This window comes from Gymnogyps californianus, chromosome 14, assembly GCF_018139145.2.
Source record: "Gymnogyps californianus isolate 813 chromosome 14, ASM1813914v2, whole genome shotgun sequence".
Taxonomy (NCBI): domain Eukaryota; kingdom Metazoa; phylum Chordata; class Aves; order Accipitriformes; family Cathartidae; genus Gymnogyps; species Gymnogyps californianus.
In genome coordinates, this window is record NC_059484.1 from 11,816,072 (window position 1) to 11,830,341 (window position 14,270).

The 14,270-nt window shown below is 46.8% G+C and overlaps 1 protein-coding gene across 1 annotated transcript; it reads left to right on the forward strand.

The window, feature by feature from the left end:
* Positions 1–175: 175 nt before the first annotated feature.
* On the forward strand, positions 176–14,022 carry FAF2 (Fas associated factor family member 2). The gene is made up of 8 exons (XM_050905568.1): positions 176–840; positions 8,104–8,172; positions 8,605–8,739; positions 9,435–9,511; positions 10,660–10,798; positions 12,128–12,213; positions 12,294–12,385; positions 13,829–14,022. Exons 1-8 carry the CDS (start codon positions 778–780, stop codon positions 14,020–14,022), a joined length of 855 nt encoding a protein of 284 aa, XP_050761525.1. The 5' UTR covers positions 176–777.
* Positions 14,023–14,270: the final 248 nt, after the last annotated feature.

Sequence of the window (14,270 nt, forward strand, 5' to 3'; positions counted from 1 at the left end):
GCCCCGCCGCGCGCGTCCCGCTTCCCCGCCTCCCGGCGCGTCGCCACGCCGAGCCGCAGCCCGCTCCCTGCCTCGCCGCTGCCGGCCGGAGCCGGTACGGGCCGGGCGCGGTCCCACCGCGGGCATGGGGGGCCGGGGCTGCTCGGCTGCCTCTCCCCGGGCTCGCAGGACCGTGGTCCCGCGGCACCGTCCCCACCCACGCGCGCACTCGTAGCTCTCCAGGGTGGGCGCGGGCGGCCCCTCGCAGCCACCATCTTGACTGGCGGCCGCCATCTTGGGTGGAGCCGCCGCCGGTGGACGGGCGACCCGGCGGGACGGGAGGTGCCCGGGCAGGACCCGCCCGGTGGGTGACAGGCCGCCGCGGTGACAGGCAGCCCAGCCAGCTCCCGAGGGGCTCCGGCCCGCATCCCCCCTCGGGCTCCAGGCCCCCACCCGCGGGACCCGCTCCCACAGCCAGAGGCAGCCATCCCCCGCCCCTCCCCGGCAGCTCTGGAAACGGCCGAGCGGCTTTCGGCACACTTCGGAACTCTTCGTGCGCCCATCGGGAACAGCCGAGAGCGGCGAGCCCCGTTGATGAGACTCGGGCATTTCCGGATAGGTCCGAGAGCACTTCGGCTTTCTCCGGAACGCGGTCGAGCATTTCCGGTTGCGGCCGATAAACGGCCATTGGCTTCATAGCGGTTCCTCGCGCGCGCGCCCTGGAGCTGGGGCGGAAGTGCGGGTGGGAGACGTCAGTTCCGGAGAGTGACGGAGCGGCGGGTCAGAGGCGGCAGCAAAATGGCAGCGCCTGAGGAGCGGGAGCTGACGGCGGAGCAGACCGAGAAGCTGCTGCAGTTCCAGGTGCCGCGTCGGGGGGGGGACCCGTGCCGGCCGGCGAGAGCGGAGGAGGCGGCGCGCGGGCACGGAACGGGCTGGGCTGGGCCGGGCCCGCCCCGCCAGCGCTGGGGTCCTGCCGGCCTGCGCCGGGCCAGGGGGTACAGGGCTCACTGAGAGCCGGGGCAGGCCCCGCCTGGAGCGGGCCCGGCGGTGCGAAGGTGTCGGGCCGGACCTGAGTGGGAGGCGAGAAGAGAGAGCCCCGTGGTCCCGGTCCTGGCGGGAAGGAAGGGTGCTCCGCGCGGGGGCGAGTGAAGCTCCTGTGTGGGGCTGGGGCTCCCCGGGCTTCGGGCTCTCCCGGGCTGGGGCCTCGCTGAGGGGCCGGCCGGTGCTATGCGTGCCCCGAGTGTTTCATTAGGAATGGTGTTCTGTCATCGCTAACTGAGGAGGCAGGAAGTGACTGCTGAATAAACCCCATTAACTCCTTGTGGGAAAAACTCCTTGGTAAGTCCTGGCCGTTTTAGTTAGGTAGTCTGAAAAATTCCCTTTCTTGTTGTTAGCAGTGAATGAGAGAGCCTTTCCTGGTGTCTTGGGAGGGTTTGCCAGTGGTTTTCTATGCAATGTAGTTTCTCAGAAAATTGTTTCTAACTCTCATGGTTTGGTAATGCCTACTGGGGGGAGGCCACTGGGTATTGTAATGATCTAATCTTGCTGTCTGCTGCATAACATGGGCTGTGTCGCTTAACCTTTGGTTTGCCAAGGCCTCAGAGCTGTGCAGCAGCTGAATAATTAAAAAAAACCAATCTGCAGATGTGGTTTATTGGGGAGAAAACAGTGCTGTGGAGTTGAAATACTTAGGGTTGCTCAGTAAGAAGTAATTAAACATGCTGGCCAATGAAAATGATCTTCAGGTGTTTGGGGTTTGTTTCTGAATTGTAGGGCATCATGTGGTGTTCCTTGGACTGCAGAATTCATTTACGAATACAATATTTTCTTTCAAGAGTTTTGTCTGATTTTGTTCCTTCATATTCATTTTTTAAGACTCTGCTTTGCATTTTTTTGGTGTGATGTAACTGTAGAATTATAGGGCTTAAAGGGACTTCAGAGGCATCCAGCCCTGCCTTCCACAGCTGAGAGAGGTGCAGGTGTTCCTCATCATTCCAGACAGATACTTGCCAAGCCTTTACCTCTGAGCCAGGGGGATTCAACAACCTTGTGAAGTAGTTAATGTACTGCAGTGTTTTTCCATGACTATAGCTATGAGGAAACTTTTTTTACAGATATTCCCTCTGAATCTTTAATTTATGCTGTTTGGGCAATCTTAGCTTACAGACAAAAGAGGCAGAGCAATGTTAACAATTGCCTTCCCAATGCTACCGTTTCCCTGGTAAGTATATGAGGTTTAAGCCATTGCCTTATGCTGTACATACATATGTGCAAAAGCTGTCCGCCAGCTCCCATTCTCTTGCTGTAAGATATTGTAGTACTTATTAATCTACTGAATCTGGACAGATAGGACCAGCTGCACTCATCAGTGTCCCTGTTGCTATTTTCAAAACCCTGTGGGCAGCTGTGAAACTGAGGAATCCTGTTTCCTAATGCTACCTGGTGTTGCCATGGACAGCGGACTGGGGGCTGGAGGGGAAGGAGAAGGAGTTAGAAGGAGGGATTCATGTTTTAGTCCAGCTTCCTGTTGAGCCCTGGTTTGAAGTGGAGGGAAATGCTCCTTAGACTATAAAGGGGAGAAATTTTTCAGTTAGAAGATGGCTACTGTCCAGAGCCTGATCTGAAAGATGTAGTCCAGAAGGCTTTGATACCAGGATTCTCTCATTCTTCTGTCCCCTGGGGTATATGGGATTAGCTTTTCACCAGGGCTGTGCTAATGACAGACTTCACTGGTGATTCCTTCTGCTTTGGTACTTCACACCTGGTTGAAAGGGGCTCAGGTGTGCAGTCCTGCTTGTTTCTTTGAAATGAGATAGAGTAAATCAGTCCACCTGGAAAAGATTTTTTTCTTGTTTCCTTTAGCTGGACTCTGTTAAATAGCATTTGCTGTTTGGAGAGGATGGCTAAGTCTCACTAAAATCCTTTGTACATTGCTATCGCTGCAAAACACTGCTACATTTAGCTTGTAAACCTTTCGGGAATTCCTGCTGTCTCCGCAGGGAACACTTAAATGTTTTCAAAGATAACTTGACGCTTTCGTTGTGATGCACTGTCCTGAGTAATTTGTACAATGCTCTGCCACCACAGAATGTTGTACTTCCACAAAAGGTGGCATGCCACTGCAATGTGAATAAAGCAGGAGAGCGGACTAGGAAAGAAGGGAGTGAGGATAACAAAGATGAGGTAAGCAGTAGCAGAAGGCCCTCAGTAGTGTTACAGTTAAATGGAGAGCAGAAGGGAAGCATTGAACAAGAGCTGTAGACTGCTATTCACCCAGCAAACAGCTGTTGTGGGTGAAGATGCTGTTGCCCTATGCTGTTTATCCTACTTCTGCTGGAAATTGCTCCTTTTGAGGTAGATGTGAATGCCTGCTGTCCTGTTTGTGGCCCAAGCCATTGGGGTTACAGTTTAAATACATGTTTTGCATTAATTCCACTGATGTTTGCTTGATGTGTTTTGGTGGTGCTCATATAAACAGCTCTGCTGGCAGAATGGTGAAAGTAGCAGCTCTCTTCCTACAGACAGGGCTGGAATAGGACAGTTGTCTGCCACCCTGCTTTGGCAGGTTAATGGAGTAAAAAAAAAAAAGTACCAATATGGAGAGAGATAATTGGGATAAACTTGAAATAAAAGCAACAAAGCACTCTTGTGTGCTTTCAGCCTCCTGTTTACTGCCAAAGCATTGGCTAATGTAAAGGAATAAAAGCATCTAAATCTTTCATCTGTCAAGACTTGGCTGTCTTGACATCTGTAGAGAGAAACTTGATTGTGAACAGCTTAAGAAAGCTGTGGAGATAGTTCCATTTGGGAGATGGAAGAAACAGCAGAGCAGCTTTTGTAGAATCTTGTTATTGATCTGTGCCCATTACAGTTGGGCTGATGTCTAATGTTATAATATGCTAATGTAAAGTAATGGAGTGTTATTTGCAAAGGAAAAAGTTAGCACTCATGATACTATCTCTAACTTCAACTGGGGAAAACAAAATGCTCAGGACTGAAAACATCTCTAATTTAAAGAGAAAGGAGGAAACAAGAAACTCCAGGCGTCTTTCCTACTCAGTGTATTGCGTATCGATCAAAACCCTCATAAAGCATTTGCTGTAATATGCAAAGAGGAACTCTCTCGGTAAAGGCTTTTTTTCTGCTTGAAGTCAGATGTTCTTTACCCTTGGAAACATAATTCTCTGGAATTTGGCAGTGGGTTGGGAATTAAGAGCAGTGCCAGTTCCAGTCCTGTGGATTTGCATCTCTTACACTCGTATGTTGAAACACAGCGTATCTGCAGAGGGAACAGTTTCGTAAGTCCGGTTTACAACCTTTGTCCACTCAGAGGTATTCCTTCTTCTTTGAAGTGTGGAATTGCACTTTCCACTACTTCAGTATTGAGAAGATTTTAGCATTTTGAGCAGTCTCAAAGGTGAGAGATGCAAATAATTATATCCAGCAGCAGCTTCAGTATGTTTTAGGATAGCACTCTGCTTTGAGTGGTGTTTGAGAAGGCAGTGTTGAACTTCCCTGGCATTTGTGGTACTTAATATTTTGTTTTCTAAATATTATCTGCTGTTTTGAGCTTGGATCTACATTTATTTGAAGGTTTGAGGGTGCTAGTTTAATGGGATTAATTTTAACTACAGGGGGCCTTATCTTTTTATTACTTACTATGTCTGTGTAAGATATGCTCTTTGAGGCAGCTAATGAGAGACTACAGTGAGTAGGAAACTAGCAGTTAGTGACTGATTTGAAGATACTGATTTTGTTCTCTTAGCCTTAACAATAATAAGAACATGCTTGTTTGTCTGGCATGTGAATAACGCAGTTTGCAGCTAGCCATGAGATTTGCCAGAAATGCTATAACTGGTACAGTGGAAATGATGTGGTGTTTCAAGTTTCTGATCTGTTTCTGTGACTAAGGTGAAGCAGTGGCCGTAGAAGGCACTGAGGTAACAGTATAAATGGTTGTTGGGAGTGATAATGAACAGTATCAGTGTTTACCAGCAAATGTTGTCTAAACTGACAGTTGAACTGTTGAATTGAGTGCAAGTTGTTCTGAACCCATATGCATCTTCCAGAACATCCTGGAACTGTAGTGCATCTGTCTTATGGAGCATGTCAAAGTAATATTCAAAAAGGTGTTCAGTTTTAAAAGCTGCCTTTACACAGCCAATTTCTTTTTCCTGCAACGTTTAATTGTGCAGCTTCATTGATCAGAAGAGTGGTGGGAGCGCTAGGCATGGTGCTGCTGGGGTGGTTTTGTCACTTCTGTTCTGTGTTGAGAGCAACTGTATTAAGATGCAAAGAGAAAAATGTAGATTCACCTCCACGGAGATGTGCTGTTGTAGAAGACTGAGATCTGACCAACAGCATGCCTGTTACTGTAATGATGGTCAGGAAGGGGTGAAGTTAGCTGGCCTGTAGTCTGTCTCTGTGGAGCTCAGTAGGTCTTGCAAATGCTGCAGTGATTCAGTGCTCATTAAATGCTTGTTGATAGTTCTGCATGGCTGTTACTTTGGTGCTGCTTTCTGACCTAAAACTGCTAAAGCATTTTGCATAATTTAAAAAGGAGGGAATGATCAGTCATGAAGTCCTGTTATTAGTGCTGAGCAATAATCCAGACATTTAGAGACAGAGGTGTGAATGAGTTTCTGAATCTTGTAAATTTTGCAAACACAAGCAGAATTTCCAGGGTGTTAAGGAACGGTGATCAGAAGACTTTCAAGGCTTTGAAATACACACATTGTGACTCCATTGTAAAATCAAATAATTGAGTCAATTGCAGGTGCCTTTTAAGATGTCCTTTTAAAAGGACAATAAAGTGCCTTCTGTAGGAGTTTGGGGTAAAAAAAAAAACAGAATATGAAACCTAAATTTTACTCAGTGAAGCGCATCTTTAAAGAAAGATAGTTGAAGTAGAACACTAAATCGTGAAGCTGAGTGATAAATGAAGGTATTCTGGCAGCAACAGCTGAGTTCACTGAGCTTCATTTCTTCTATGAAATTCACTTCTGTAGTGCTCTTGCAAGGCTTGCTGCAGACTTACTTTTTAATAAATATTTATACACCACTTGGCAGTGACTTGAAGAGCTTTTTTCTGAGTGACTGCAATCACATAGTTAATGTCAGCAATGCTTTGAGCAGTCTGGTTCTGTTTTGCTGTTCTACTGGGTTTTTGCCCAGTAGATTAGGGAGAAGGTAGAGATCTGTGGAGACTTCATGTGAAAGAAGCCAAGAAATGCTCAAAAGTTTGAACTGAGCCCAGAGATTGAATAGGGCATTTGTCCACAGTGTGACTCGGGTGGAAACAGCATGTGGAATGTATGAATGGGGGCAGGGAAGGGAATAGATGCACGATCCTTCTCTAGTAAAAAACCAATTCAGTGCATTCTTAAATGGTCAGCTTGTCAAGACTGCCTCAGGGGCTTTTAAATGAAGCAAGAAGTGGGGGGGATGATGAGCAGAATTAAATAGGATTGCTAACAACGGATTGGGTCACAAGGTGTCATAGAAACCACGCACAAGGATTTGTATCAAGTCACTGCTCTGTGTTCGCAATCATCATAGGCTGCCTCCTGCAGAAAAGCTATGCTCTGCTGTATGACAGACACAGGGAGCAAAAGTTCCCTGCTCTTTGCCGAAGTCCTGGATGGCTGAGATCTTCTCAGGTGCCGCAGAGAAGAATGCGTAGAACCGGCAGGCAGAGGACAGGCAAGGCTCTTGTGTAGTTCAGCTCACACAACCTCTGTAGGTCAGCAGGCTCCACCTGTCACAGCATGAAGCAGTCCAGTGGGAAAGCAGCCTGCTTCACTTCTCAGCTCGGTCCCTGAGCCACTGAGGGAGGTGCACCCTCCGCAGCATTACACCAGCTGGCCGGGGAGGTGTCTGGAGAGAAATCCACCAGTTGAGAACATGAAGCATGAAGAATCTGTGGTGGTCTCTTGTCAAGAATGACCTTGCTGGAGAAATTGTCATATTTCAACAGTCTCCTTATATCACCAGTGCATTTTTATGTTGAATTTGTTACACTGCTTGTGACAATTATTGTCATTGCTTCTGCCATCTTGTATCCAAGCTAAATAACTGTTTCTGAAGATATAACTGTTTTGTTGGCTTTCTGTAGCCCAGTTATAAAAAAACCCCTTTTTACTCCTTATAATTTTAAAATAACAGTAGTTTCCTTCAAAATTGCCAGCATTGTTAATGGTGTCACCTGTAATGATCTTTCACTGACTGATTCAAAGGATTGTTAAAAGGGTAGTGGCAGCACATTTGTGGCTTTATGCTTTCCCATGAAAGTGTGTGCTTTGGCTCTGAGGTGATAGGTGCGGTACACAACCCTGAAATGTCTGTTCAAACACCCTACAGCGAGTGGTGTGGGGAGGGATGTTTCTGTGGCACAGTGACAGGGATGTTCACTTCAGCAAAGATTTGTCTCCATTCAAGAGGTGCTGATGTGGCTTCCTGTAATAACAAATACTGTTTGATCTCTTGTGCAGAAGTTCTGATTGGCATGGGGCTACAATACGCCCTCCCAAGCATTGACTTGACAGCCCAGTGGCTTTGAGGTCTGCTGGTGTGTTTGGACTATGTTTTCTGTTTCAAGTCCTGAGTTGGACCTTATGTTGTTTTTTTACTACAGAATCCCCTGTGATGCTGGAAAACACTACTTTCATTAGTGCCTAGCTCATTTTGGTTTTGTCTCTGTTTATGCTTGCAGTGAGTGAAGTAATGGTCGTCTTGGGTTTTCAGAAATGCTTTGCTTGTCTTTTAAGGAAAAGCTTTGAGGTGATGTTTGAGGGCATCTGCCTAGCGCATCCTTCCAGAGTGAAACTTGTGGGCAACATCATGTTAGACTCTTGACAGGGCTGAGTGCAGTTGTAGTTACAGACCTTGGGCGCTGCTGAGAATTGGCTAATGCTGGAGGAGTGCAAAGGCCTGTTTGAGGCCTCCTGTGTGTTTATGGATTTGGGTTTGCTCAGGTTGCTCTGTTCTTAAGCTGAGAGCAGAGCACTTTAAAAAGAGAGTGTTGTGGTAATGCATTGCGGTAACTCCTGTCTGTGCTCACATGTTGCAAAGAACAGTAAAAATACAGCACTCCCCTGGCACTCATCTGCTTTTATTCTCCTTTAGGACTTGACTGGCATAGAGTCCATGGACCAATGTCGTCACACACTGGAGCAGCACAACTGGAACATAGAGGTACCACTGCAAATAAGATTTGTAGCGGTTTCCAAGTACCTGGATTAAACAGAGTACTCTGTGGGGAGGGGGGGCCCTACTGGTAAGATTTAATCTGTCAACCCCTGAATTTACACTAGTAGCTCTTTATAACATTATCGTGACACATCTGGAGAGCTGGTTTCAGAAGTACACAGCAGAATTGTTACGGCTATGAACAATCACTTGACTGGCGCATTGTGTAACTTCTCATAGTCTGTGTGCAGACTGCGATGGAGAAGGCTTTCCATACAGAAGAGTATTGGTGGTTATGGTTTGTAATGAGTTGCGCTTATCCAGTGCTCTGGGGCTGTGGACAAATAATGCCTACTGTTAGTGTTCAAAGTACAAAAAAGGTCTTTTCTGCCATCCTTAAATGTCTGAAACCTCCCTTTGCTCTTTCTTATGTCAAAGGCAGCTGTACAGGACCGACTGAATGAGCAAGAGGGTGTCCCAAGTGTCTTTAATCCTCCTCCATCGCGGCCATTGCAGGTCAATACAGCTGACCACAGGATCTACAGCTATGTTGTCTCAAGGCCACAGCCAAGGGCAAGTTATTTTAGAGTGGATTTTGTCCTGCTTCTTGGGTGACTGTGAACAACAGAACGTGCAAGCAGGGAAGGGAATTGTTTTCTTTGTATGCTGTTATCTCCTTTCTAAGTATCTTATCTTCTGAAAACAAAATGTAGAGCTATTCCTTCGGCCTCTGTTACTACTGTGGATATTTTCTCCATGGTGTGATTCACAGTATGAGACAACCTTCCTTGTGTCATAGAATGTCTTGCTGTGGTGTGGTAAAGCTTTTTGATCAGTTCAGTTGGAACAAAGGACTGTCCCCTCCTTATAGCAAAGTGATGATATTTTTTCTTTTTAGAGCCCCCCTAAAATGTATATTAACTTGAAAACAGTGTCAATTACTTGCATTAATGTTTCACAAACAAATTTGCATGAGTGCCTGTAAGGCTCAGTGCTGTTAATCCTTTTGTACAGTTCAGAAAATTAGCACAGAGCACAAGCATTGCTGCTTCAACTGGCATGTCGCATTGAATTCTGAATGAACCATGTCAGTCACTTAAACTTGATTCGATGTGTCCGAAGCCATGAAATATTGCTGAGCTTTTTTGCAGTGGTTAGAGCACTGATACTCCTGTGTGTGCATGTGTGCTTGATGCTGGTGGACATGCTGCTTTAGCAGGCCTGTTCCTGGGGTGGAGACTGTTCTAATTCTTTGTTTGTAATTGCAGGGCCTGTTAGGATGGGGTTACTACTTCATAATGCTTCCATTCCGATTTACCTATTACACGTTACTTGATATATTTAGGTAAGTACTTTTTTGTGCTGACTCATGTTTTGACTGCATCAAGGCACACTAGCTTAGATTTGGCTGTACCTCTGTCACTTGGATCTTTAGGTCTAATGGCAGATTTTCCATTTATTTGCTCACCTGGCTTTATCTGTAGCCTTGTAAAATTCCTACACTGTTTAGTAAGAAATAAATTTTATTGCAGAGAAAATGAGCATCTTGTAGCTCTGTAAATAAAATATTTAATTGGAGTTCTCACTCCACACAGCTTTACAGTTTGAGTGCCACGCAAAGGGGACAAAACACAGTATCAGTGTCCAGTATTCTTGGACAAACAACTTGATCAGAATCACATCCCATTGGGCTGAGCTGCAGGTTAACCTGCCCTAATCCCTGTATGTTACTTGACAAAACCCAAACTGTACAGACCTCTGCTTTTTCCCTTTGGTGTCTGTTGCCTCTTCTCCCTTTACTGCCCCAAAGGGCTAGTTCACCTTGCCTCCTTACAGCATTGATAGAAAAGGGAATGTTGAAAGGTGGTAAATATCCAGCAGTCCTGCCATCTGCATTGTTTTGGAAGTTTCCCTTGTTGTATTACTTTTTTTTTTCCCTTAAAGGCTTTTCCAAAGTTCAGTGTAACTTCTAAGCATCAATAGAACTATACAACATTGATATCTGCCTTGCAGTTAAGCTTTTCCAGCCTCAGGGGCATGACTTTCTTCATTGGACTCCTAGTGTAATGTTCTCTTTCTGCAGCTCTTTGGACTCTGGAATTGTTAGTCTTGGAATGGCAGAAATGCAGTTTTCAAAGTTATCTGGACAAAACTGTGTGTGGCTTTTAACAGCCTGTCTTTGACTAAATTCCTCAAACCTCATACTGTTGGTGTGGCTTATGCCTGATGCTTCAGGGGAAGTCGAAACTGTTAAGCACACAGAATTTAGATACTTGCTGATGGCCTGGCATGAGATATTTGACTGGGGGGTTTCTGTAGCAATGGTATCAGTTTGGAGCAGGTGGCAGTTCAGGTTGTGATTACAAATGTTGAAGGGTCTCAGCTGTGACTTTTTTCCTCCTTATGAATGCCAGTGACTGTTTGTGGAAAAGAAAACTTGTTCTTCAGAAAGGCAGTAAGCTGAATTTCCAGTGTCCTTTGCTTCCTTCCTAGGTTTGCTCTGCGTTTTATACGCCCTGATCCTCGTAGTCGGGTCACTGACCCAGTGGGTGACATTATTTCGTTTATTCATATGTTTGAGGAAAAATATGGGAGGATACACCCTGTCTTCTACCAGGGAACTTACAGCCAGGTCAGTGTCACATGTTGGTGCATAGATCCTGGGGAGATGGAGAGTGGGGATTTTGCCAGATGGTATCAGGGCCTACATGGCAAAATCACCTTTCATCTAAAAGCCCAGCGTTTGTCCCCAAACTCTCTAACAGGGTAATGGAGAGCTAGTGAACAAGTGTATTGGAAAACCAGTGTCTGCCAGGCTTGATGATGTGCCAAGCCTGCAAAGTTGGAAAGCAAAGCAGCTCTGACTGTTCCTCAACCGTCTGTATGGCTCTGTAGCCAACAGCTATTCTTTGTAATCCTGCCTTTGTTTTTATAAACTGATGTGGTACGCCAGAGTCTGTCCTTCTGTTCGCCAAATTGGGATTGACTGCCTGGGCTTGTATTATAATGCAACTCCAGAACTTGGTGCGGGACCTCAAAACTGAGAGAGGGAGCCCCTGAAGAAATTACAGGAGGTGAGAGCTCCATATGTTAGATCTGGGCTGATGGCCCTCTCTGTAAAAGAGGGACGTCCCAATCGGTACTGCCTTTTCTGCAGTTTCTCTCAGCTTAGCCAAGGGAAGGGCCTCCTGCAGTGCACCCCAGCAGACAGTTGGATCAGCCCTGCTTCCTGAGTGCCAGAGAAGAATGTGGAGTCTGTATGTGCTCCATGCTGCACAGCGATGGAGCTTGCTGCTGCTGCAGCTCTTCTAGGCCCCTCTGTCCTGCCTGGAATCCAAACTTAGCCGCAGAATGGTTAGGCTACCGAAACTCAGTGCCAGTAAAACAGGGAGCCTATTGTGCACTTATGCTGTGGTCTTGTTAAGAAATGCTCTTGGGGGTGTGGAATCCAGAGACTGTAGATGCAAAAAGGGGTGTTTTTGTTGTTTTTTTGTTTGTTTTGTTGGGGCCTGCAGCATTATTGAGTTATCTTTTTTTAGTAGCATTTTCATTTGATGTGGTCTGAAGATTGTGTCCTGTACAGGCTAGAGTGGAAAGCTCAGCCTTGGCTGCTGTGAGTCTGAGGGATGAAGGAGGGTTCTTCACTGCCAGCTGAGTCTGGCGGGGCGGTGGGGGGTGTCGATCCACGCAGTTGCCTACCTGGCTTTGCTCTGAATTCAGCGTTCTCCAAAGCCACATCCTGGAAGGAGTGTGAAAGAACAGCATTGTAGCCCCCTTAAATGAGGGTTCAGTCAGAAGGTCTGACAGGTTCATCCTCCACTGCTGCTTCATTAAAACCACACTAGTGGCAGGGTAGTGGCCTGGGTAAATGTTGCTGAGCTGTGTCACACAAGTCTTGTGGGTGCCGCTTTCCCCTTGCCTAGAGACCCTGTAACTTTATCTTCTCTGCTCTTATGCCAAGGCACTGAATGATGCCAAGCGGGAGCTGCGCTTCCTGTTGGTGTATCTTCATGGGGATGACCACCAAGACACAGATGAATTCTGCCGGTAGGTAGGAGAGTTTTCCAAATAGCTATCTTTGCACTTTAAATGCAGCTTCATTCACATGATCTCTTCTCATCCCCTAGCAATACACTGTGCGTACCTGAGGTGATCACCCTCATAAACACTAGAATGCTCTTCTGGGCTTGCTCAACCAATAAACCAGAGGGATACAGAGGTGAGTGTGTCCCTCCTGGGCTTTACCTATCCCCTCCTGTCTCTGGAACAAGCCAAATGCTCTTTGACGAATTTACGTGTGTGAAAAGCACTGTTGGTTTTTATGCAAGCAGACAAGAGATTTCAGGATTACATAAGGAAATATGTGTTGGTTTTCACGTGATATCTCAGAGGGCCTGTTTGGATGCCAGGGAAATACCTTCTGCTCTTCACCTCCACTGTTCCATACACTTCTGTGCAGTCCTAGTTGTGTGCTCTTTGCAGGCATTCAAGCTGCTTTCAGTGCCTTGTTAATGGGAGTTGGTGGGTGTGTGCTGAGGATTAAACCAAGTGCGGAAACAAGTATCAAACAAGCTGTGCCCTTAACACTGGCTTGTATTATGCCTGAGGCCAGGAGTGACTTGTTAGGTGCATTCTTTCCCTTTGAGAGAGTCATCTTTACTCCACACCCATTCTCTCCGTCTCCTCGAAAGTCCACAGTGTGAGGTCCTTTTAAGTACTGTCTTTCCAGAGTTTTGATACCTGGCCTGCCAGCATTTTGGTAGGGTTTTGCTGCAAATGGAGCCTTTTCCCAAAGTTCTGTTCATGCCTCCTGTGTTGCTTCTGACCCTTCCTGTTTCATGGCAGGAGAGGCCAGGAGTTCTGGTACGAAATCTGAGTCATTCTTGGCTTCATAGTTCAGCTACCAGCTATCAACGCCTGGAAAGAATGGCTTTCTAAGGAGACATTCTTTTACTCATTGCTATTTCGTTGCTGCAATGCTTTGGAGTCACAGCCTAGAAAGCAGAGCTGGAAGGGATCGTGGCCTTTCATGTAATCCATGGGGTGCTCCGATTTAGTTTGGAGGGCTCCATTGGTAATGACAGCAAGTTGCATGATGTGCCATGTGTGTTTTAAGGAGGTCAGCAGCCATAGGTGAACAGTAACTTAAGCCCCTGATCTGCTCCATTCCCTGCCTCAAGACAGAGCCTGCCTCTGGCAGAAACAACCTAATTTTGTTTGGAAATGTCCAGGATGGACACTCTGCCATCTTTCCCATGACAGTATCTTCCAGAGTCTGGCCACCCTTGGTCATCTTAGCAAGTGTTTCCCTGTGCTTGACTGTGTTCCTCTTCCTGCAGTTTAAATCCAGGGCTTTTTGCCCCACTCCAAAGGGACATTCAGAGCAATTTACTTCTGTCCTGCTTGAATTAAAGAACCTTTCTTGTTACTTGAAAGCTTGTTTTTTCCCCTCAATCTCTATGCTCCAAGCCACTTCCTCCCTTTGCTAATTTATAGGGTTTAGTTTGACAAAATGGAGCCTGAGGCCTTTTCTGCCTTGGAAGAGATAGTGGCTGTGGAAGCTGCTTTCCTAGGCCCTTGGTGATGGAAAGCGTTTGTGCGATACCCCTTGCTGACCCTTCTGGATGGGGCAGTTATGGTGATGTTTGTGCCTGTTTTCCAGTCTCCCAGGCTCTGCGAGAGAACACATACCCATTCCTGGCTGTGATTATGCTGAAGGATCGCAGAATGACGGTAGTTGGGCGGCTAGAAGGCCTCATCCAGGCTGATGACCTCATTAATCAACTGATGTTCATCATGGATGCCAACCAGACATACCTGGTGTCTGAACGCCTGGAAAGGTATGATGGGACCTGAGCTCCAGTAATGCAGACCTTGTGGAGGCAGGCTCTGCTCTGCCCCCTTCCTCCCTCCAGACACCGTACGTAGGCAGGTAGGACAGCGTCTCCCGTTCTGTAACACAGCCCGTGGGCTCTCCTCTTCCCAGTGGGATCATTGGGTCCATAAATTCAGGCCACCCTGTAGCCAGGGAGCTGGATGTGTTGCCCACACAGGCCCACTGCTGAAAGGTGGGTGTGAGTGCTCTAGTGTTTTCTGCAGTTGGA

Coding starts and splice junctions, on each gene's coding strand:
- FAF2 (XM_050905568.1), top strand. CDS start 778: ATGGCAGCGCCTGAGGAGCGGGAGCTGACGGCGGAGCAGACCGAGAAG. Junction 8,173..8,604: donor AGCACAACTGGAACATAGAG/GTACCACTGCAA, acceptor CTTATGTCAAAG/GCAGCTGTACAGGACCGACT. Junction 12,214..12,293: donor GACACAGATGAATTCTGCCG/GTAGGTAGGAGA, acceptor CTCATCCCCTAG/CAATACACTGTGCGTACCTG.